At 42.0% G+C, this 20,165-nt stretch overlaps 4 protein-coding genes and 1 long non-coding RNA gene across 7 annotated transcripts; 4 read left to right on the top strand and 1 right to left on the bottom strand.

Moving 5' to 3' along the window:
- The first annotated feature begins 695 nt into the window (after positions 1–695).
- YL-1 (Vacuolar protein sorting-associated protein YL-1) lies at positions 696–2,738 on the top strand. The gene is made up of 5 exons (XM_018035332.2): positions 696–1,158; positions 1,231–1,625; positions 1,691–1,907; positions 1,969–2,163; positions 2,264–2,738. Exons 1-5 carry the CDS (start codon positions 1,025–1,027, stop codon positions 2,496–2,498), a joined length of 1,176 nt encoding a protein of 391 aa, XP_017890821.1. The 5' UTR covers positions 696–1,024; the 3' UTR covers positions 2,499–2,738.
- Positions 2,739–3,016: 278 nt separating this feature from the next.
- Positions 3,017–8,052, bottom strand: Rab11 (RAS oncogene family member Rab11). Of its 2 annotated transcripts, XM_018035333.2 has the most exons (5): positions 7,762–8,052; positions 6,796–6,991; positions 6,075–6,349; positions 5,757–5,913; positions 3,017–4,525 (listed from the first exon to the last, which is right to left on the bottom strand). In XM_018035333.2, exons 1-4 carry the CDS (start codon positions 7,799–7,801, stop codon positions 5,777–5,779), a joined length of 648 nt encoding a protein of 215 aa, XP_017890822.1. In that variant the 5' UTR covers positions 7,802–8,052; the 3' UTR covers positions 3,017–4,525; positions 5,757–5,776. The 2 variants fall into 2 exon arrangements, with proteins under 2 accessions (XP_017890822.1, XP_026674664.1); XM_026818863.1 differs by lacking the exon at positions 3,017–4,525 and having other exon boundaries at positions 5,427–5,913; positions 7,762–8,051.
- Positions 8,053–8,189: 137 nt separating this feature from the next.
- Positions 8,190–10,405, top strand: LOC108631422 (solute carrier family 25 member 40). Of its 2 annotated transcripts, none has more exons than XM_018035335.2 (8): positions 8,190–8,528; positions 8,663–8,961; positions 9,021–9,187; positions 9,256–9,390; positions 9,449–9,614; positions 9,682–9,878; positions 9,945–10,005; positions 10,111–10,405. In XM_018035335.2, exons 2-8 carry the CDS (start codon positions 8,841–8,843, stop codon positions 10,350–10,352), a joined length of 1,089 nt encoding a protein of 362 aa, XP_017890824.1. In that variant the 5' UTR covers positions 8,190–8,528; positions 8,663–8,840; the 3' UTR covers positions 10,353–10,405. The 2 variants fall into 2 exon arrangements, with proteins under 2 accessions (XP_017890824.1, XP_017890823.1); XM_018035334.2 differs by having other exon boundaries at positions 9,945–10,026.
- A 371-nt stretch (positions 10,406–10,776) lies between these two features.
- Positions 10,777–13,810, top strand: ATPsynC (ATP synthase, subunit C). Its single transcript, XM_018035336.2, has 5 exons — positions 10,777–10,959; positions 11,460–11,544; positions 11,629–11,730; positions 12,444–12,561; positions 12,985–13,810. Exons 2-5 carry the CDS (start codon positions 11,500–11,502, stop codon positions 13,146–13,148), a joined length of 429 nt encoding a protein of 142 aa, XP_017890825.1. The 5' UTR covers positions 10,777–10,959; positions 11,460–11,499; the 3' UTR covers positions 13,149–13,810.
- A 943-nt stretch (positions 13,811–14,753) lies between these two features.
- On the top strand, positions 14,754–19,245 carry LOC113465132 (uncharacterized). The gene is made up of 3 exons (XR_003389956.1): positions 14,754–15,485; positions 18,464–18,708; positions 18,822–19,245. It is a non-coding gene; the product is annotated as an uncharacterized LOC113465132 (long non-coding RNA).
- The last annotated feature ends 920 nt before the right edge of the window (positions 19,246–20,165 follow it).

Raw genomic sequence — 20,165 nt, 5'->3', positions numbered from 1 at the left:
ATAGTTAACATTACGAAGAATTAGTTTAATGTAGTTGTAATAGAAATAAGTAAAGTTTGTAGGATGCAAAGGGAGAGGTGATTAAGTTCATCAAAGTATAATAATAGAGTAAGTATCTATCAAGATTAGGAAAACGAAAAAATAGGTAATCAGCTAAATAACATTGACATATTTATCATTGAAAGTATGTTTGCTGCACTATGCCAAATGTTTATGCACCCTGTTAGAAAAAAGTGGTGAACGAGAAATGAAAAGTTTCCATCAGATTATTGATTGTGGTGGACTGGAACACAAGTAGTAATCTTCCACGTTAGCATAATTGATGTTAGCGGAATGTGTATTAAGAGGAAAAAAAGTAAAATCGATAGACCATCAGGTTATCTGAATGTTCGATTACCCTACGTTTATACGTATATTATTAACAGCTCGCTTATACTTGGCGCACCTAGTGAAAATAAAATAATTGTTATCGAAATCAACATGTTACGTACTTGTTTGCTCCGCACCGCGTGATTAACATCCGTTATGAAAATATTATTTATTTTTCATCCCGCGATTATATTCATCGACTTAAATTAAGTTTCATTTTATATCTCGTCGACGCGTAGATGAAATATGAACCGTTGATCGCTGTTTCAACAAATTTATAATGACGAGCAGCAATAATTAAACTTGCTAGGACCTGTTCTATCGTAGAGAACTATAGGAGACTGTTTTAAATTCAAACCCGATTCGAGATTCGACTCAACGATATCGATTATTTTTTACTCTGTTTACAACAAAAGGAACAGTAAACAATAGAAAGGAACAATTGATAGTCGTTTCTCAACGCAATAAAATTCGTGCATTACATCATTTATTAATTTATCATTGATAACATTGAACAACCCCGAAAGAAGATTATTTCTGGATACCCGTTGGAAATTGAGGTTAAATCCTATTAACCCGACGTATCCAGCAGAGAAACGACGCTGAGAAACAGTAGATTAATTGTAGAAACAGTGAAGTAATTTTAATTAGAAAAATGGCATTGACTAGAGAACGGCGTGCAAACGCCGGTAGCAAAATGGCAAAATTGTTGAACGAGGAGGAAGAGGATGATTTTTATAAGACAACTTATGGAGGTTTTGAAGAAGTAGAACAGGATCATGATTACATGTACTAATTCGTTCATCAATTCCTTCATTCCTATCTAAATAAAAAACGATTGATGATCATATTTGGTTTTAGGGAAGAGGACGAAGCTGAGGATGAAGTTGATTCAGATTTTAGCATAGATGAGAACGACGAGCCGATTTCTGATAACGAACAAGAAGAACGTGAGAAAAAGAAGCGTGGAGTAGTGACGAAGGCTTATAAGGAGCCAAAAGTCCAGTCGCAGCAACCACCGAAGGAGAAGAAAGTACGCCAACCGAGACAGAGAATCTTCATTGAGAGCAGTGAGAGGAAATCTATACGTCGTTCGACGGCTGCAAAATCTGCGGCCACCCGGAAGAGACTAAACGAAAGAAATGAGCATCAAAAGAGAAAAACGCGTGTCATGAGACACGACACTTGGAAGCCCACTCAGGAGGAATTATTAGAGGAAGCGTTGCAAACGGAACAAGTCAACATGAAATCTTTAGGTAGGTCTTTCGTCGATGGGTTTAAATGATTCAGCATTTTCTACAATTTTCTGATTATATTGCAGAGAAGTATCAGAAGCTGGAAAATGAAAAGAAAAACACGAGGACGGTGAGGAAGTCGCAGACAGAGCCGATGATTAGGTATCAGTCATTAGCGATGCCTCTTATGATACTTTCAGAGGTGAATCATGATAAAGAAGACGATAGGATCAATATCGACGAGGACGATGAGAAGAGCGTTAGTTCGGAAAATAAACAATCGGATGACGCCAACGAGGAAAGGTATCTTATTTTATCTGATTTCAAAATTCTGCAGTCTATACATTTTTATCTGTTCCAATAGCATGACGATAAAGACTGAGAGTGACGCGAAAGAAGTTAGTAAAAAGCACAAAAACAAATATTACTACGAACAAACTAAGGGATACTACGAGAGGACGTTCATCACGTTTGAAAACGAACAATTGTTCTCTCAGGCTTTCAAGAAACCATCCACGACTCCGAGGCCACCGATGAAGTCTTTATGTGCAATCACAAGGTAAAGTATAAAAAATATTAAACCTGGGATAATTATCCCTAGGATGTCCCTATTTAACATTTAATATTTTATATCCCGTTAAATGATGAATAAAATTTAGGCTGCCAGCGAAATATCTGGACCCCATGACTCATTTACCATATAAGAACGTACAAACGTTTCGGTTATTACGTGAGGCGTATTACCAGCAGCTGGAGGCCCGAACGGACATCAACGACACGTCGCAGAGTCCGGAATTGTTGCGTTGGCTCGAGTGGAGGCAAAAGAGTCATGGCGGACTCGCTCAGAGGAACACGGTTCGCCTCGAGCCAGCCTCCGCCACGATGCCCACGTAACGACCCGTCTCAAAGATTCGCCTAAACGCAGACTGATAATTGAACGACAAAAGTGGCTTTGAGAAAGAGCAGCTTGTAAATAATAGTATAATTTATTAATACGCGCTGTGTGAATTGCAGCCGTCTTAAAAATAACATACACCTCTGTATTTATACAAAGCTGTAACGATACAATACTTCTTACGGAACGAAAGTTGTACGGAACACACGGTACATCTGTGTTCGAAGCAAAACAGTGGTTTTTATTAATAAAATTATAAAGTACAAAGCATTGATTAATAAAACGCCGCGCGGACCACGCGGCTCCGACCTCGCTCGCCTCTTCTGTACGTATATGGAAACCGATATCGAATTCGCAAACGGGGGATAAGTCCCAATTCAGGAATCGTGTTTAGAAATGATATCGAATGGAAAACAAAGGTTGCGTACTGGAGGGGAAAGTACGGTTGTCCTTATCATTAATTTATCCGCACGCACACGAAAGTATTGCCAGAGAAGCTGACAGAGTTGATATTTCCTTTTTTTTTTAATCTTCAAAGACTGCGGATTTTCATTGAAAATTCATGAAACATTTCTGTGAATTCTTGTATGTCCTTATATATATGGTTTTTTGCATGTCTTCTGATAGATAGAAGGTTTAATAGATAAAATCCACAGTCTGTGCACCTAAGCCCTCGACGAGGTGTAGACATCTGAATATCTTGTTTGTAACGTTTTACTCACTCTCCATTTATTGATCAAGATACAACGAGGACTCGTAAGGATAACAGATTACATTGCGACTACACACATCGAAGCGATACTTATTAAGACGCCTATGAAGTACAATACAGCCGATGATCGATGTACCTTCGTGTACTTATCACTCGCGTCGATTTCCTTACTTTCACCTCTTTAAGAAAAATTAGATACCTTCAAAAGCGTTTTTAATATCTCGTTTCGTCCTCGACTGGGCAAGCTGTCCTTATCCGTAAACGCTACGGTGCAAATTCGAAAGCAGAGAGTGAGCAACAATGAAAGTCCAGATCTGTTATCATCCTCTTGGGCTACCTCTTCCTCAGCCTCGTGCATACAACTTATTAACAGCAAGCCCTCACGTGTACTATGTATACAGCCTGTTTCTGAAACGTTTGGCCAAATTCTGGAGAACGTCGTACGTAAGGATGAAAAAATGATGCGCCCGTGAAACAGTTCCTCTGCTTAAGTAGTTATTGCTTGCGTGGTGTCCCTCTACTAAAAAATTCGTTTGTTAGACGCGTTGAATATGCTCGTTCATCGCTGAAGATAATTGTGTTCCTGGTTTTTTCCATCCCTGCGAGACGGTAGGCCCCCGAGCAAGATTCGACGAAGCATTTCAGACACAATCTTTCGGTGTAACAGTTTATAAACCGTTGGCTTTCTACGTGTCAAGTAGAATAACACATGTATTACAAAGAAGCAGTAATACAACACTGACTTAAGATAAAGAGTAGAGTAGACAGGGTGGGTGGGGGGTCAGCGGGGTTTGAGAGGGATGAATTTCTCTGGGACAGAATTAGTGCGTACGCGTTGATCTTCGTTCGATCGATAATTAGATCTAATGATGTATTTCTTTCCTCTTTCTCTCTTCTCGGTTTCTCTCGGATATTCGCATTCCTAGCGGCGAGATTACAGTGGATTCCATTGCCTCTTCCCAAATAATCCGAAGGAACTTGAACAAGGTGCGACGACGACGACGACGTCCGGTAGAGTAATTAAAATGGGTCTGATCGAGCTCGGTGGCCATGCCGGTTGAAAAGCGAATTCGGCGACGAAAGGAATCGTGCATGCTCCTGATTTAAATTAAGTACAGCTCTAGTCGTTTGTCCGGGAAGCGGCAGAACGCCGGATTATTTGGGAAAACCGTTTACTGTTTTCTTTGTTTTGTTTTGTTTTTTTAACTCGTGTATACTTATATTCGTAAATAGTCTTGACTCTTGTACTGTATGCACCTGTTACGTTTACCGTCGACCATTTTTCTTTCCGCCTCTGCCACTTTGTGTGTCCTTCTGCAAACACAAACGTAACGCAGTCCCGATTATTAATAGCAATCAAATCGTTCATCGGCTGGTGTGTCTTTTTTTTAAACGACTCCCACATGTTTCAGTTCTTTTATCTTGACGTCGTTTCAGGCGGTTGCCATTTTGTTTTTATAACAAACGAAAACTGGTGTTACTCTTGAGATTGTAGAAATAAAAATGTTCCGGGGATTGTGCTTAACGAAATCTACTTAAGTGTATTTGTAAGAATTTCAAGGTACTTCTCGATAATCGAAAGAAATATTTATTCAGCCGAATGTTACACGCTACCACTAGTCTAAAGAAATGCATCGTAAAGCCTCAGCGTTACACGTAAAAAAGAAATACGTACGGTGGTATGTATTATGTATGTATGTATGTATATATATATATATATATATATATATATATATAATTCTTGTATCGATACCATATATCTCTTAAAAATTAACAAGTCCACAGTTCACGTGTTACATACTTATATATGTGTATACATATTTAGAATATGTGCTATAAAACATGTAGAATATAATACTGAAGTTGGAAATAAACGAGCCATTGTTGATTCGAACGAATTTAAATTGTACCGAGGTTCATAATTTCTTGTTATTCGTTGCTCTCCTGCGAGTATCGTTTCCAGGCGAATAAATTAAACATAAAGAACAGATCACTTTGGCTTAATCAAATGACGAGGAGACGTATTGCCGTTAATAGTTCTTGAATATAAATGAAGATGAAAAGTGTCTAATAATATAAAAGTGTGTTTGTGTGTGTGTGTTCAGTCTGTACTCTGCGCTGATTAATAAATAATCCCTCGGAAATGAGTCCACGATCACACGACAACAAAGACAATTAGTAGCGATCGTTATGGAAGAAAAAATACATAATGAAATAGTGTCTTTAGTAATGTTTAATTTTGACGTATTGTTAAAATTAACTCAATTTACAAATCAACTTAACATTTAATAATTAACTAACCATAGTTTTCTTATAATATTAAAACTATGCTATCGTACAAAGAATTATCCCAGAAACTTTCGTGTTATATATATATATATTCTTTTTTTCCCATTTTTCTTTTCTTTATACTGGACCGTAGACTAAATTTTTCTGTGTTTTCATTCTCTGTTTGCTCTGCCCCCGCTCCTCTCTCCCTCATTGAAAGCCGGCGTTAACCGAGTGTACTCCCGCGATATTCATACTGTACTTTGCGTTTACACACATTTTAATCAGCAAGGTGAGTCACTGGCAGCACTGCTTACGCATCCCCTCCGAATTCATCGTTGGCTTCACGTCGATCGGTTCTACGTTCTGTGGCCGGATTGTGTCACCCTCGGGTGGATCGCGTATCTGTTTCTGCGACACGATTCTGTAGATTTCTGTAACCGCCGAGAGTGCCAACCGTTACTCTCACACCGTTTGAGATTAAGAAAACAGGAAGAGGAAAGAACGTGCGATGGTGTTTCGAGCTTGGAAATAGCTCGGACCGGATCTAATCGGGTTTGGCTGGTTATTTAGGAGTCCAGGAACTTTGCTTCACCTGTTAATATGTTTTGAAACGCCGTCTCGACGTTCGTTGAATCTAGAGCAGAAGTCTCAATGAAGGAGAGGCCGTTTCGCTCTGCGAACGTCTTCGCCTCGTCGGTCGGGACCGCGCGCAGATGCCTCAGGTCCGATTTGTTTCCCACTAACATAATGACGATGTTCTGATCGGCGTGGTCCCGCAGCTCCCGCAGCCATCTCTCCACGTTCTCGTACGTTAGATGCTTCGCAATATCATAGACCAACAGCGCACCCACCGCACCCCGATAATATCTATGTTCAATCCAAGTCAAGTTACATCCTCGATGACCAATTGTTACAATGCGGATTTCATTCGACTGACTCTGTTCATATCACTTCTATCAACCGCTTGCCATAATATTCGAACCTTGTGCCTTCCCACCGCTTTTTACATTCTCCTTGGATTATGATCACAAGTCTGACTCGTGATATCCACACTTGGCATGGAATGATCATGAGTTCAACTCATGACATTCATGTTTAAAAAATTCTAATCAGATTTAAAATATGGCAAGAGGTTGATAGACTCTATTATACAGAAATATTATTGTTCTTAGAAATGAAAGATTCTTATTTGGATCCGCGTTGTGTTCATCGATAAAAATCCGCAGTTTATTAATCACCACCGTGGGGAACGCTGGTGATTCATGCGGTCGCAGATGTGACGAGCCAATGTTTTGACTTGTTTTTGAACTTACGCGGACGTGATAGCACGATAGCGCTCTTGTCCTGCTGTGTCCCAAATCTGAGCTTTGATAGTCTTTCCGTCTACTTGTATACTACGCGTAGCGAATTCAACTCCTATAGTCGATTTCGATTCCAAGTTGAACTCGTTTCTCGTGAATCTCGACAACAGATTACTTTTTCCTACCCCAGAGTCGCCGATAAGAACAACTGAAACGACAACAAGTTGTTCGTTAACAAAACCTACGCGCGACGTAACAATTCGAATTCGGCAGCTATACCGATTTTACTATTAATATTTATCCGAGGAAATTTCGTTCTCGTCGCTCGAGGAACAATGGAAATAAGTATGTGGGCGACAGCGTGCGAATCACGCAGAGGAATGCGGCGCACGATCAACCCCGTTCGACGAACAAATTACAGAAATGATTAAAGGAACACGTATATGGAACAGGCGCTCCCGTACATGGATGTGTCCACCGATAACAGTGACCAAGAAATCGAGTTTAGATGGTTGACTCACGCGATTAGGCGCGGGCCGAGATTACTTCGGAACCGGATTGACAGACGGCTGACTGACAGAAAAGAGATGATTCGGCTCTCGCATAAAGCGAGAGCCTCTGATGTCATCGTTTAAACCCGATGCCCTTACGCTCTCTGCCCCTGTCAATCGTACGAACCCAACGCTGCCCACAGCCCCGCGCGATCTTAGCTACTGACAATTGTTGATCCTTTCCGGGGTCTGACGATCGACGTTACAAAATTTCAAGCTTAGCGATGATATACGATCGGGAACAGCGGACACGTATACGCATACACACGGGCTCGCACGTCTGTCCACACGTACGCGCGGAAATATGCAAATGTCGCGTATTGTATACGTGTACGAGCGTGTATGCGTGAAAGAATTTTGCGGAACAGGAGATCCCTCGGCGATCGGCGAACGCGGAGATGGGCCGATGGACCGAAGCCGGGTTTACCTTTAAATAAATAATCGTATTCGTCGTCCCGAGTGCCCATCTCGCCTGGAGCAACAAACCCCTTTAGTGGACTGACGGACGGTGCCTAGATATCAGGGGGGACACACTACTACGACTTGTAGTTATTTACAAAAGGTACGAGTACGAGCCCGACGGAGGAGCCCGTGCGCTGTTGCTCTGCTCGGCGACGGTACGGCGACACCCTCGTCGATATACACGGCGGAAACACGGAACGAAACAAGCACGACCGCACGATGATATAATTATTTTCGTTCTTTCAATTTAACTGTACAATATGGCCTCCTTTCTACGCCCCTCCAAACCGATAAATTACACATGCGCAACGAGCGCAGTCCGAACGCATGCGCTGCTCCGCCAAGGGTCATACTTACCACAGATGAGCACTTGGACGTAAAACGATCTCGACGGTTTACATTTATATTACTGTTATAACGATTATAATTGCCGTATTTATTAATAGAAGAATAATAACATTTTGAATTGTATGTAATCAATCAAAAGTAACTTAAAACGAAAAGTATACTAATGACAGACTTCAGTTTATAATTTGGAGATCTTTAACTCATCCCCTCCTAGCAGACCGAATATGCAAATTTGGTTTCGGGCCGGTTTACAAGGAACGTGAGACTGTATAAATATATACTCTATTTGTGTATATATTATCTATTATCTCCACAAATCCACGATTTTACGATAGACTCGAATGTTGTGTAAGTCAGGACCACGTGCTAGGTAACAGAAAACATGTAAGTCTCCGTGGGGACACACGTGAAACGATATACCGTCGTGCAACTCGACGAATATCTCGATAGATCCAATATAAAACTGTTAGTGAACTGGTTAAACAGTTCGTAATCGTTGCCGATCTTTCACGTTCTAGATCCGACACGAGTATAACTGATGCGGCAACGGGACAATTTATCATGTCGGTAAACACGTGCGTTATTGTTTCGTTGCTTGCGGAATGACCACGGAGCTTATTCACAAAGAAATATGCTATTGAACGTGGACGGGAAAGTTCCTCAATGTTCTGTCGTTATAGCGAGTAAACTTGAGAAATGAACAAGCTAAGCCTCTATATACCGCCTAACTTGGATCTGGAGGATCCGAGGTTTAAGATTAAACCGTATCAGCAGGTCGTTGCTTCCTGTACCGGTGCTTTCATCACGTCATTTTTTGGTAGGTATCGAATGAAGCCGCAGGTTCTTAGGGACACAGATAACAATGTTTGTCTGCAGTTACTCCTTTAGATGTGGTGAAGATTAGACTTCAAGCTCAGCAGAAGGCGATGCTTTCTAACAAATGTTTTCTTTATTGCAACGGTCTGATGGATCACTTATGCCCATGTCCTAATGGCAAAGGTCCGGTGTGGGCCAAGGGAAACGGAAAGTTCAAAGGCACAGTGGTAAGTGTGATTAGTTTTTATAAAGTAAAATTTAATAAAAATTCCATTGAAATTTGGATATTTTATAGGATGCTTTTGTGAAAATTAGTAGAAGAGAAGGGATTCTTTCGCTATGGAGTGGTCTGAGTCCTACTCTCGTTCTAGCAGTACCTGCAACTATAGCATACTTCGTTTCGTATGAACAGTTAAAAGCATACTTTAAGGTAAATAAAAATTTATCCTTATCTAATTCCCTCAGTTTACACGGTTCTGTTTTTGCAGGATACATATAATAATAGGTTCAGAAGAGTTAAAACAGTCGCCCAGGAACAGCCGTTCTGGATTCCGATGGTGGCCGGTGCTTCGGCACGTATTTGGGCAGCGACTTTAGTGAGCCCGTTAGAATTAATTAGAACGAAAATGCAATCTCAAAGATTAAGTTACGCAGGTACTTCATTACTCTCTCATATGAAATTTCATCCATTTCCTATTTCAATAGATATTTCATTTTCCAGAAATTATGCAGGCATTGAAAACTGTTGTAAAATACGGCGGTATCCCTGGTTTATGGATGGGATTAGGTAGTACTCTATTACGTGACGTGCCGTTCAGTGCGATCTACTGGTTGCACTACGAGACGATAAAAAAGAAATTCAGCGGGACGCAGCAGACTTTTACTTTTAATCTTACAGCAGGCGCTATAGCAGGCTCTGTAAGTAATTTTCTCCCCACATCCGAATAAGACGCTGGAATACTGCTAACAAGCGACGATTTACAGATAGCTGCATTTTTAACACTCCCATTCGACGTAGTGAAAACGCATAAACAGATTGAAATGGGTGAGAAAGAAATTTATTCAGGTATTTCATAGAAGGACTCTGTGTTGCTTTTCTTTATGCTATAACCAGCTTTACGGGAGCGGTATATCAGTATTTCAATTACAGACAAACCGGGACGCAGCAGTACGACTTGGAATACAATACGAAAGATTTACTCGCAAAACGGAGTGAAGGGACTGTACACAGGACTCATCCCTCGTGTGATCAAAGTGGCCCCGGCTTGCGCCATCATGATCGCCACGTTCGAACACGGGAAACGGTTTTTTACCCTCTACAACGCTAGTCAAGTGGTACAATACGAGAGTGACGTGCAGCTTCTAAAACACAAACAGAACAGCTCCGAATGACAGGCTATGATACATTATATTTAAAGACGAATAAATTTTATTGAAAACTTTAAGCCTCTCGTCAAAGTCCTTTTAATTGTATACATAGACATTATCACTTACAACTACAAGCATGCACGTATGGAAAGTTACGCTATCGACTACCGATACGAAAGCCTCTAAGGCGGGTTTCTATCGAAATCCTTGGCTATCATCGAGCAAAGGTCAAGCGAGAGCCTGTTTCGAATGATCTCACTTCTTATTCAAATCGAATTTGAAAGTAGGCCGACACCAGAAAGCTTCGATAAATGATGATAAGGATTTTGATACGGATCTCCTCGGAATCGACGCGTTGGTTCGCTTCCGGAAATATTCCGGGACGAATGAATCCGTTAGTTACTGCAGTATCGAAACCCCGCTCGGCTAAATTCGGTTGGTCGATAATCGTGGTCGGTGAGAATCGGGGTGTTGGAAGCAGCGAATAGGTCATCGCACGGAAGTCGGTCCGTTTCGTTCGGTCAGGATAGGCTGCTCTGCTGATCGTTCTTGCGCTCCGTTCACTAGTCACTCACCAATTCAACATTCCAAAGGCCGGGTCTTCTTACCGCCTCTTCGACACTACACTCTGGTAAGTGGCGGACGTGCGGCCTGTTACCGAGAAATCCGAGCGAAATTAAAAGAGAATCGCATTCAGCCTCGATAAATAATCGTCCCGCGATCGTTTTCATCGGGAACATTCGTCGGGTACATGTTCTCCGCGCGACTTCTTAGATAATCTCGAGAAACGGTGAACTTCAATTATGTCAGCCGTCGGCTCGCGAGCAGAAGCCATTTTGTAAAGTTCCTACCATCGGCCATTCGCCGTTTCCGTGTGCTCTCCTCGCGGTTCTTCCGTTCTCTCGAACTTGAGATAATAAGAATCGAAGATTATTCGCGACGCAACCCCGGCCTCATTTTGACCCCGTGCCACTTCGAATCTCGTGTAACGGTCCTATCGAACGTGTTACGTAATCCCGTTCTTTACGCAGAACCCGATCCCCGTGTCTAGTGACTCGCTATCGTTCGCCGGGTCTGCACGCGCTGCTTACGATCATCCCGTCTGCTCAACAATCCGATCCCTCGTTTCAGATAACTCGCTCTCAGCGACCCGCACTAGTTAAACGTCACCATGTACGCCTGCACCAGATTCATCGCACCCGTCGCCAGGTCGACGGTGAGTACTTTGATTTTCACCTCACGCGATTATTCACCGACGCTCTCGCGTTATTATATAACTTTGGAATTGATCGTTTCCCAGTTGGTCTCTGGAACGAAAAACTACGTCCGGCCGTTGAGCACTGCCGTGATCACCCACAGCCAGTCTATACAGCAGAACCAGCTCCAGAGCCCAGCCAGTGTTGTGAGTAAATCCACATTTTTCTCATTGCATAACCTATCCCCTTTAACGGGTTACATAAGCGATATTCTTTCGGGAATTCGAAGTTTTTTCAATGGAAAATTATTCGTTCTTCAAAGAAATCATTACTCCTGAATGATTCTCCACTTGACTGATCTTATAATCCATCTTCCCACGAAATGCAGTTTTAAGGTCAAGCGCCACCGAGATTTAGGGTGGCGTTATAAATAAAATTTGTAACTAATTGGGATTTGCATCTTGAACGATTGCTTCTGTTTAAAATTAGTTTTGAAGTCGGGTAAAAGATTTCAAGTATCAGTTCTAGTTTAAATGCTTCGAGTTGCAATTCCTGTTGAAGAAAACACTACACGTTTCACTGGGTCCAAGGGAGACGTTCCCATTGGAGAGTTTCTGTTTACAAATATATAGAATGGAATCTAATTTAAAGAGAATAAGATCTTACCTTAAAATGTAGGATACTTCTTTCACTTTTTTAAGCCGTCCGTTTCTTAAGTCAAAACATTGACTAGAAACTGAAGCGGATGAAGATCATGGTTACATAAGTCAATGTCACTTGGCATATAACAACCCGATTTTATGTAATCTAAAGTCAAAATTATTAATAAACGCGGTATTCGACGCTCATCCTTGTTGAAATTTCTTCAGACATTTATGTACATTCTTAATTATTATCATTTGGAACAATTGTTTTACAGTCGCCGCTGCAGTCGCCGATCGTGCGCGGTTTCCAAACGTCCACAATTAGCCGTGACATTGACTCCGCTGCGAAGTTTATCGGCGCTGGTGCCGCAACCGTGGGTGTCGCCGGTTCAGGTACGTTCGTACAGCTCCGAGAGAACCACCGAATCCAACCCCATTATTCCGTTCTCCTCGAATTCTAGGAATCGGTGTAGGACTGATTTTCGGATCCCTGATAATTGGTTACACCCGAAACCCTTCCCTAAAGCAACAAGCGTTCAGTTATGCTATCTTAGGCTTCGCTTTATCAGAAGCAATGGGCCTGTTTTGCCTAATGGTAGCATTCCTCATCCTGTTTGCGTTTTAATTCCCTCCGAAGACTGTTCCTTCCCTTACCAAGTAAAGTTGCACCATAATTTCAATCAAGGATTAACTCTAGAACTACCAAACGAGACAAATTGAACTGATTTTCAGTGAAGACATGCTTGTATAATAAAAGAAGGTAGTTCTAGTGTCAAAGGAATTATTTCTATTGACAGAGTACTTATTTGATTCTAGGAGCTGGTATCGGTTCGGTGTTCGGTTCGTTGATCATCGGTTATGCAAGGAATCCCTCTTTGAAACAGCAGTTGTTCTCGTACGCCATTCTGGGCTTTGCCCTGTCCGAGGCCATGGGTCTCTTCTGCCTTATGATGGCTTTCTTGCTCCTGTTCGCGTTCTAAGTCACCGAATTCGCATAAAATAAAAACAACACAATACTGCTAGTTTTTAGTGCGTCACTGCCGAGGCAGCGTCCTCTGATTCCCTAGAGATAGAGAAACAGCGGCAGTTGCTTTTGGTGCACGGGATGCCATGAAATCATTAGAGATGCTCGAGCGTCCGGTTCGTGACGGGGTGTGCGACGGTGCGACAATGAATATAAAAAATATTACGGCGGCTGTACACGTGTATTCTGGACCATCCGATCGGACCGTCCCGAACCCCTTCGGGGCCTGATTCGAACGAATTTTTAATCATTTCATGGTCTGCTGTATATCATTGTAGCGTAAACTCACATTATTACAAGAGGAAATAATGGATTTCAGTAAGAACGTTAACGAAAATGTTTATTAAAGATGAACAAAAAAAAGTAATAAAAGAAACAAAAAAACGACAGCCCTGCCTGATGTAAAACCCATAATTCTATTACACGCGCGTAATATTAATTATTATTGTCTCATTAATGAAGTAGTACACGTCGGACATTTTTGTCACGCCCGGAGCGACAAATTAATGGTTCATCATTGTTGTGCCATCGCGTGCGCACGTTGTTGAGGTAACTGGACGAAGGAAACTGTGTACAGTGAATCGAATAAAAACACTTTGTCGTGAAATTATTATCGAATCGAACGAATTTCTTTTTTAACAACCTTTCCTTTTATCTGTGCACTGCAGACTTTATGCAGATATTATAGAAAATATGCGATCCATAAAAAGATGCACGATATTCAAATTGAGTGCATGAAAGGAATTTCTATCTGAAATGCTATTCTTTAATTGACTATCTATTTTGTTTTATATGAAACTTTCAGGCATGGCGAACTGTGTACGCGACACGGCCTTGCGTGGGAGTACAGGTAGGGGCGCGTTAAGTAGTATGAGCGTATTATGGTCCGCCGAGTTACTGTGATACTGCGAATTTTTACCTGACTACTGTATGAGATGGAGATTGTTATTAGAGTAGGGAGAAACGAGTTGACCCTGTCTGGACCAAAGGATTGACACATACATAGATATGTATTAGTGGAGATGTCAGATGGAAGGTTCGGAGTTTCGCCCAGTGATAGGGCATGAAATCTTTCACGAGCGATTTCCCCTCTTTTTTGGCTGCCTACTATTCCCCTTTTGCACCCTCGTCATGCTCTCTCTCAGTCCCACCATATGGTAGATTATCTCCATTACCGTTGTGAAGGATTTCGTGCCCCATCACTGATTTTTCCTTCCACTGGCAGCCGGTCGTATGGCCGGCATGTCGGTACGTGCTGAAACATTCTGTGGGATTTCATGAACCTACCTTGCCGGTTTGGACCCTTGTTTTCTGCCGCACTTTAATACGAGCGTTGACACTCTTTAATAATCCTCGGTGATAATTATAATTCTTCCACGGTAGTCTTATTAATCGCGAAGATGAGCGCATAACTCGTATCGGCCATTGCTAAAATATCTCACACTATGTCCGTCAGCGAGTCACAACAATTCTCGATTCACCGATGCCCACCGCGAGATGGCAGCACGTACACGACTCGCGGCATCGCGAAGTAGATTATCGCGAAAAGCTACGGGCCAAAAGTGGCAGCGCGTGTCTCCTGTCGCTGTCGCTCGTGACGACGAGGAATCGGCGTGCAACCTAAAGTATACACACATTTATTTAATCTCCCCTTGTCGCGTTTCCGGCCGGTGCCCGTGGTCGAATAGCTCGCTTCCGGTGCGGTGTCTGTATGTGTGCGCGTCCTTCCCGATCGCGGTTGATCGAAGTCGAGGCGAGGTGACGGCTGGTTGTATCGCGAGTCCGGGTGCGGCGACCATTATTTTTGATCCCGCGGTCGCTCGGTCCGTCGAAGGACGAGGTGTCCCTGATCAGAAATCGACCGGGAACTTCGCGATCGGCTTTTCGGACGCGGGTGAGTGACAGGTGAAACGGCCGCCAATCGTTCGTCTACGTGCGTGCGTGTGCGTACAGGTTAACCGTCGCGCGACTTTCGTTCACGCAAAGCTAGACCGTGAGATCATCGCGAGATCGTCGATCGGTAGATTCGTCGCCGGGCACTTCGTGATTTTCGTTTAAACACCGCCCTCCCCCCTCTCGGCCGTCTGTTCGCTGCCATTTTTCAGCCCGCCCGAGTCACATGCAACCTGTTGTTTTCGCTGCGTCCTTCTCGTGTCATTGTTGAGATCGGTTCACCGGGAACGATAACAAACGGACGGTGCTTCCAGTGCGTGGGAAACGCTGAACAAGCAAAATTGCGTCGAAAAGCGAGGGAACCAGCGTCAACGTGGGGATCAGCCGTCAGGATGAACGGGTGAGTTACCACATGGTCTGATCTTTCATATACAGCGGCTGCCAAACGAGAACACCTCTCAGGCTTCGAGCCGTGTCAGTAGACCACAAAGTTTTATTTAGAATTAATCATTTACAGTACGTCGTCTTCATCTAAACATTGAAATAGGCATTCAATTTTAGATCTTACAGCGTCTACAATTTCTCTTACAAATATATACGGTTTACTTACGTATTTATACATGAAATATAATGAACAGACAATTACAGATTTTATTAATCAATAGTTGCGTTAGGATTGAAACGTAATCGTCGATGTGCTCACTTTTGGCACTCGCTGTATGCGTGTGGGTTGAAGAAAGGGAAAGGAAAGGGTGTAGCTGAACTGGGTGGACTCGAGGAGGGAGAGAGAGAAAGAAGGAATCGATTTCGTGCGTCATAAAGAGAGAGGACGATGTTGGACCGGTGGAACATTAGTTAAACGAGGATGATGACTTGTCGCGAGAGAATGAAACAGAAGTTTGTTCGAGCACGCGCTCTTTCACGCTTGATGCCTTTTCGTATTCACCCTTGCACTTCCGTGGCTCGCGTGTGTCCACTCAAATGACTCACATGCTCGCTTACAGACCGTTTCCAAAGCGTCGGTCTTCGGAATGTAATAATCAAACCAACGAATGGATTCATTCACGTGGTCATTCATACTTTTACTAAAGTAATTTTATATCAATATTAAATAGAGTAATTAATAATTAAGTGAATTTGTGGTAATAATTGTTAATAAGTCTACGTGTTTGACGCATCAAAATTGTGTTAAACTCCAACAGTATCAACAAGTTTTATTAGTCTTTCAATTAATGGAAGGAAAAATATTGTTTTAGAAAGATTGCTGGTACCTTTGACTAAATTCAGAACTCAGTTTCTTTAATTGTGAAACAGACTGTAGAGCACGTGCGCAACCACTTTTCCGCTTCTGCGTGCGGTTGGCCACGTGACGATGCTTGTCAAAAACCAGTAGTATACTGCTTCGTCTCTCTCTCTCTCTCTCTTCTTTGTAAGTACATAATGATATCATGCGTCCATGGGAGTATTACTTACACATGGGTACGAGAGCCGTTTCTCGATGATCGTTATTTTGTCATCGGGAGTTAACTGGCTTCTCCTCGCTTCTTGCCCTAAGAACAGCTTTAATTCTGGCTCTGGGAGCACAGGTCCCATTCATCTTTTATCCTTCTCTATATCTTTGATCTGAGAAGTATTATAATGTGTTCTAACTAGACTGTGAATTTATGTTGCAATGTTATTAAAATGTATTTAAGTTCACATTGGGTTTCCTACTGCTTTTTACAAATTATTATTGGCGCGTCGATTGTACATCTGATGCATGCCATCTTAATATTATGCACCTAATTCAAATTGATTAATAGCGGACTATTTTTGTTTGTTCGCTATTAGTCTCGACACGAATGTTTTCGAGTCTTTTAAAACACTGTAACTTTTTTACAGTAGAAGTGAATGTGATGAGAGTGAGACTAAAAACTGCCTAAGGACCGGGAAGTAGGGTTGTATAAGTGTTTTGGGAAAATAACATTTGGATGTAAATTAATGGGAAAAGTTTGGAAGATGACAAAGTTCAGAGTGAGTAATGATTTGTGAAGTGATTTTGGTGAATGACTATTGATTTAGATAAGGGATTAAGCAGCTTAAGTACATGTTTAACAATTAGATTACATTTTATATATTATATAAATTCTCATATATGTATAGTAAGTATATTTTGTATATTGTTTGTAAATGCAGGCTTCATGTAAATTACCAAAATTCATGATCTATAAGTAATTGGGAAATCAGCGGTGGACAAGTGCATTTCACTTAATTAACACTTGCCATTTGATTCTTATCTAAAGTACACTTGTACTGTTCACAATTGTTTGAGCACGGGTTTTACTAATCTTATCTGTCGTTTGTTTTGTCGACATACAGATTATTAACATTTATTACTGAGGTTTACTTCATCAGAAATTAGACGACGCACAATGGAAACAACAATTCAGTAGTGGAAAAAGATCATTTTTTAGGAATAATTTTGTAAAATTTGAATCATACACATTGACGTTATCGAATTTTTTTCATTGAAAGGTATTTTCGAACCACATTCCGTCAGGTCTTGAAGACGTGGAAATCGAAATTGATTTATACGTCAGTAATTCTTATCACTGTCGACGATTATTTATTCTATGATGTGCCAATTTTGCGCGCCATTTTTCTGGCTGCCGATAGGAGTTGAATTACCTTGAGGGTTGACTTTCGGTCGGTATATTTCGGTAGCGCGGGGTAACTACCCCGTCTCGTGAACAGGTGGTTTATCAACCCTCGGTCATCCCTTATCAGAGTGGATTCTCGTTATATCGTTTGCTGGTAATTTTTTTTATTCACTGACAACAACGACCGATGATCATTCTCGTTATACTTCATTTAAACTGCTGTCTAAAATATTTTAGTTAAAAGTCCACACTGTGAAGACTTGTGAACATGACTGTACCTCATATTGTAAAGACGATTGAGAATAAGACGTAGCGATCGGTTGAACCGGTCATACAGTTATTAATTCCCATTTCCATTTCATAATTGCATCGATCTGGCCATGAATCATACGGCAGATGTCTATATTCGTTGCCCGGGACGAAATTAGGTTTCGCCACCTCTTGGAGATATGCAATAAGGCGTGGATCGTCGTATATACCTGGCTATATGCTCGGACTATGTGTCTCACTGGTTTTAGTGGACCAAAGCCAGCTGAAGATTTATCGCCTACCACGTGCAAATAGTTAATAAGATAATCTGGATACAGCAGCTTAGGAAAGTATTGGGTCGTCAGGAAAATTCGTGATTTTTGGCATTACGACAGAGGTCTAAGCATATCAGCACGTTAATAAACTGCAAAAGGTGCAATTATATTAACAAAAATTAAAAATGTCTAATTTACTTGTATATGTATTAAAGGTACAAGGTAGCTATGGATCCTCTATAGGAAGGGACTGGAAAACCACGATTTCTATTGTCGCAGAAGAGATCTAAACCGGAAACTGCAGAAGGAATATAGTGCATTAGAAAGACACAGTTTTCTTACCAACGTAGGATTCTATATGGGTAGATGAATTCCATATAAGAATGCACATAAAATGCACTCTTCAATGTACATGTATAATGTATATGTACAATGCATACGAGGATGAATATGTATAAAGGTAAATTGATAAATGCATATACGAATGCATTTACCGATGCGTAAGACAGTACATTTATCAGTGCATTTATAAATGCATTTGTGGATGCACATATTAATGGACGTAACTTGTAGAGAGGAGTGTACTCTGGAATTAAATGGATAGGGACGGTGGTTGTTGAACTGTTTTGATAGGAGCCCGTGTCTTTCGGGTGGCCCGTCTCTGCGATGTTACTCTGGAATCGTGGGAGGTGATGAATGGGTGACGACCAACGAATACCCGAACCGTGTTCCTGGATGAATTTTCCCCGGTAGCGAAAACTAATTCGAGCGTGTCGCAAAATAGAGAGGCGTGGAACCCTCGCTTGTTTTTACAGTGGCCAACTAATTCTAATTCGCGTTACCGACAAATTGTTCTGTCGTGTACGTTTATAATTCAATTTGTAAACCGCTTATAATTTATGCCTCCATGCGTCCGTTACGTCAGACGGTTTCATGAAGATTATTACTCCAGGTACAGCGAAATTATTCTTCTGCATGATAATGCTCGTCCTTATGTTGCGACACTGGCTAAGAAAGTACCGTTCATTCGCAATAAATGTTCAATTTAAGATGAACAATGGCGGGAACTTATTTGTACTTCTAATATAATTTGAAGTAATTTGAGAATCTATTGCGTGGCAACGATTCGGGGAACCGGCGTCTAGGTGAATCGTCGTTCTACTGTAATTTCACACTAGCAATTTTTCTGAAGCCACCGGGTAGTCTCGGTTTCTTTCCCCGGGCAGGGATCAACCCGGGACACTTGATTTTTGATTACACCCCTCGCGGCGGCCAGAAAGGGTCAGCTGGGACAATGGGAACAGAGGGACACGGTCGCCGGGAGGGCGTGTAGGGGTTTCCATGGGATGAATGCCCGGTAATTGCTACTAGACTGGAGGGACACCCTCTCCCTCCGGCACGCACCGTGGAAATTGGCCCCCTCGGCCTACAGATCGGCTGCATTGCCGATGCATCGCTGCTCGTAGCTCGATTGAACCTCGCATCGTTGCCATTTATATCGATGAATGCCCCGCGATGGCAACGTGCGCTGACTCGTGTCAATCGCGTTCCATTGATCCCTTTTTCTCCTTTTTTTCAAATGAAAAACTCGCCCGCCCTTCGCCCTCCCGTCGCCCCCTCCCCCCCCCGTCGGACCGTTTTTCTGGCTTTTCGCGTCGGTGCCGATATTTTTTTTTTTCCTCGCGCCCCGGCCTCCTTTATTCTCGCCGTTTCTAAAGAAAAGAGGGCGGAGGCCGGCTCAAAAATCTCGCTCGGCTTAAGTGCTTTTCGATGGAAATGGAAATGGACGACGACAATTTCATTCAATCAAACGTTTTACCGTTTCTTATTCAGAGTCCCGCCGGAAAATGGGATCCGACTATGTGTTGAGCTAAATTTCATTTAATGCAGATCTGTTTCTCACGGGACATTTAATAC

This window comes from Ceratina calcarata, unplaced genomic scaffold (assembly GCF_001652005.2).
Source record: "Ceratina calcarata isolate Rehan_Ccalc_2016 unplaced genomic scaffold, ASM165200v1 scaffold9.2, whole genome shotgun sequence".
Classification (NCBI taxonomy): Eukaryota; Metazoa; Arthropoda; class Insecta; order Hymenoptera; family Apidae; genus Ceratina; species Ceratina calcarata.
The sequence above is the reverse complement of the archived record's forward strand: the minus strand, read 5'-3'. Positions and strand labels throughout refer to the sequence as shown.

Bases quoted from the DNA above. Each gene is read 5' to 3' on its own strand.
- LOC108631422 (XM_018035334.2), top strand. From the start codon at position 8,841: ATGAACAAGCTAAGCCTCTATATACCGCCTAACTTGGATCTGGAGGAT. The intron at 8,962-9,020 runs GTAGGTATCGAA...GTTTGTCTGCAG, and splicing joins TTTCATCACGTCATTTTTTG to TTACTCCTTTAGATGTGGTG. The intron at 9,188-9,255 runs GTAAGTGTGATT...GATATTTTATAG, and splicing joins GAAAGTTCAAAGGCACAGTG to GATGCTTTTGTGAAAATTAG.
- ATPsynC (XM_018035336.2), top strand. From the start codon at position 11,500: ATGTACGCCTGCACCAGATTCATCGCACCCGTCGCCAGGTCGACG. The intron at 11,545-11,628 runs GTGAGTACTTTG...ATCGTTTCCCAG, and splicing joins CACCCGTCGCCAGGTCGACG to TTGGTCTCTGGAACGAAAAA. The intron at 12,562-12,984 runs GTACGTTCGTAC...ATTTGATTCTAG, and splicing joins CGTGGGTGTCGCCGGTTCAG to GAGCTGGTATCGGTTCGGTG.
- Rab11 (XM_018035333.2), bottom strand. From the start codon at position 7,801: ATGGGCACTCGGGACGACGAATACGATTATTTATTTAAAG. The intron at 6,992-7,761 runs GTAAACCCGGCT...TTGTCGTTTCAG, and splicing joins ATACGATTATTTATTTAAAG to TTGTTCTTATCGGCGACTCT. The intron at 5,914-6,074 runs GTGAAGCAAAGT...CGGCGGTTACAG, and splicing joins GTTTCAAAACATATTAACAG to AAATCTACAGAATCGTGTCG.
- YL-1 (XM_018035332.2), top strand. From the start codon at position 1,025: ATGGCATTGACTAGAGAACGGCGTGCAAACGCCGGTAGCAAAATGGCA. The intron at 1,159-1,230 runs GTACTAATTCGT...ATTTGGTTTTAG, and splicing joins GAACAGGATCATGATTACAT to GGAAGAGGACGAAGCTGAGG. The intron at 2,164-2,263 runs GTAAAGTATAAA...AATAAAATTTAG, and splicing joins TCTTTATGTGCAATCACAAG to GCTGCCAGCGAAATATCTGG.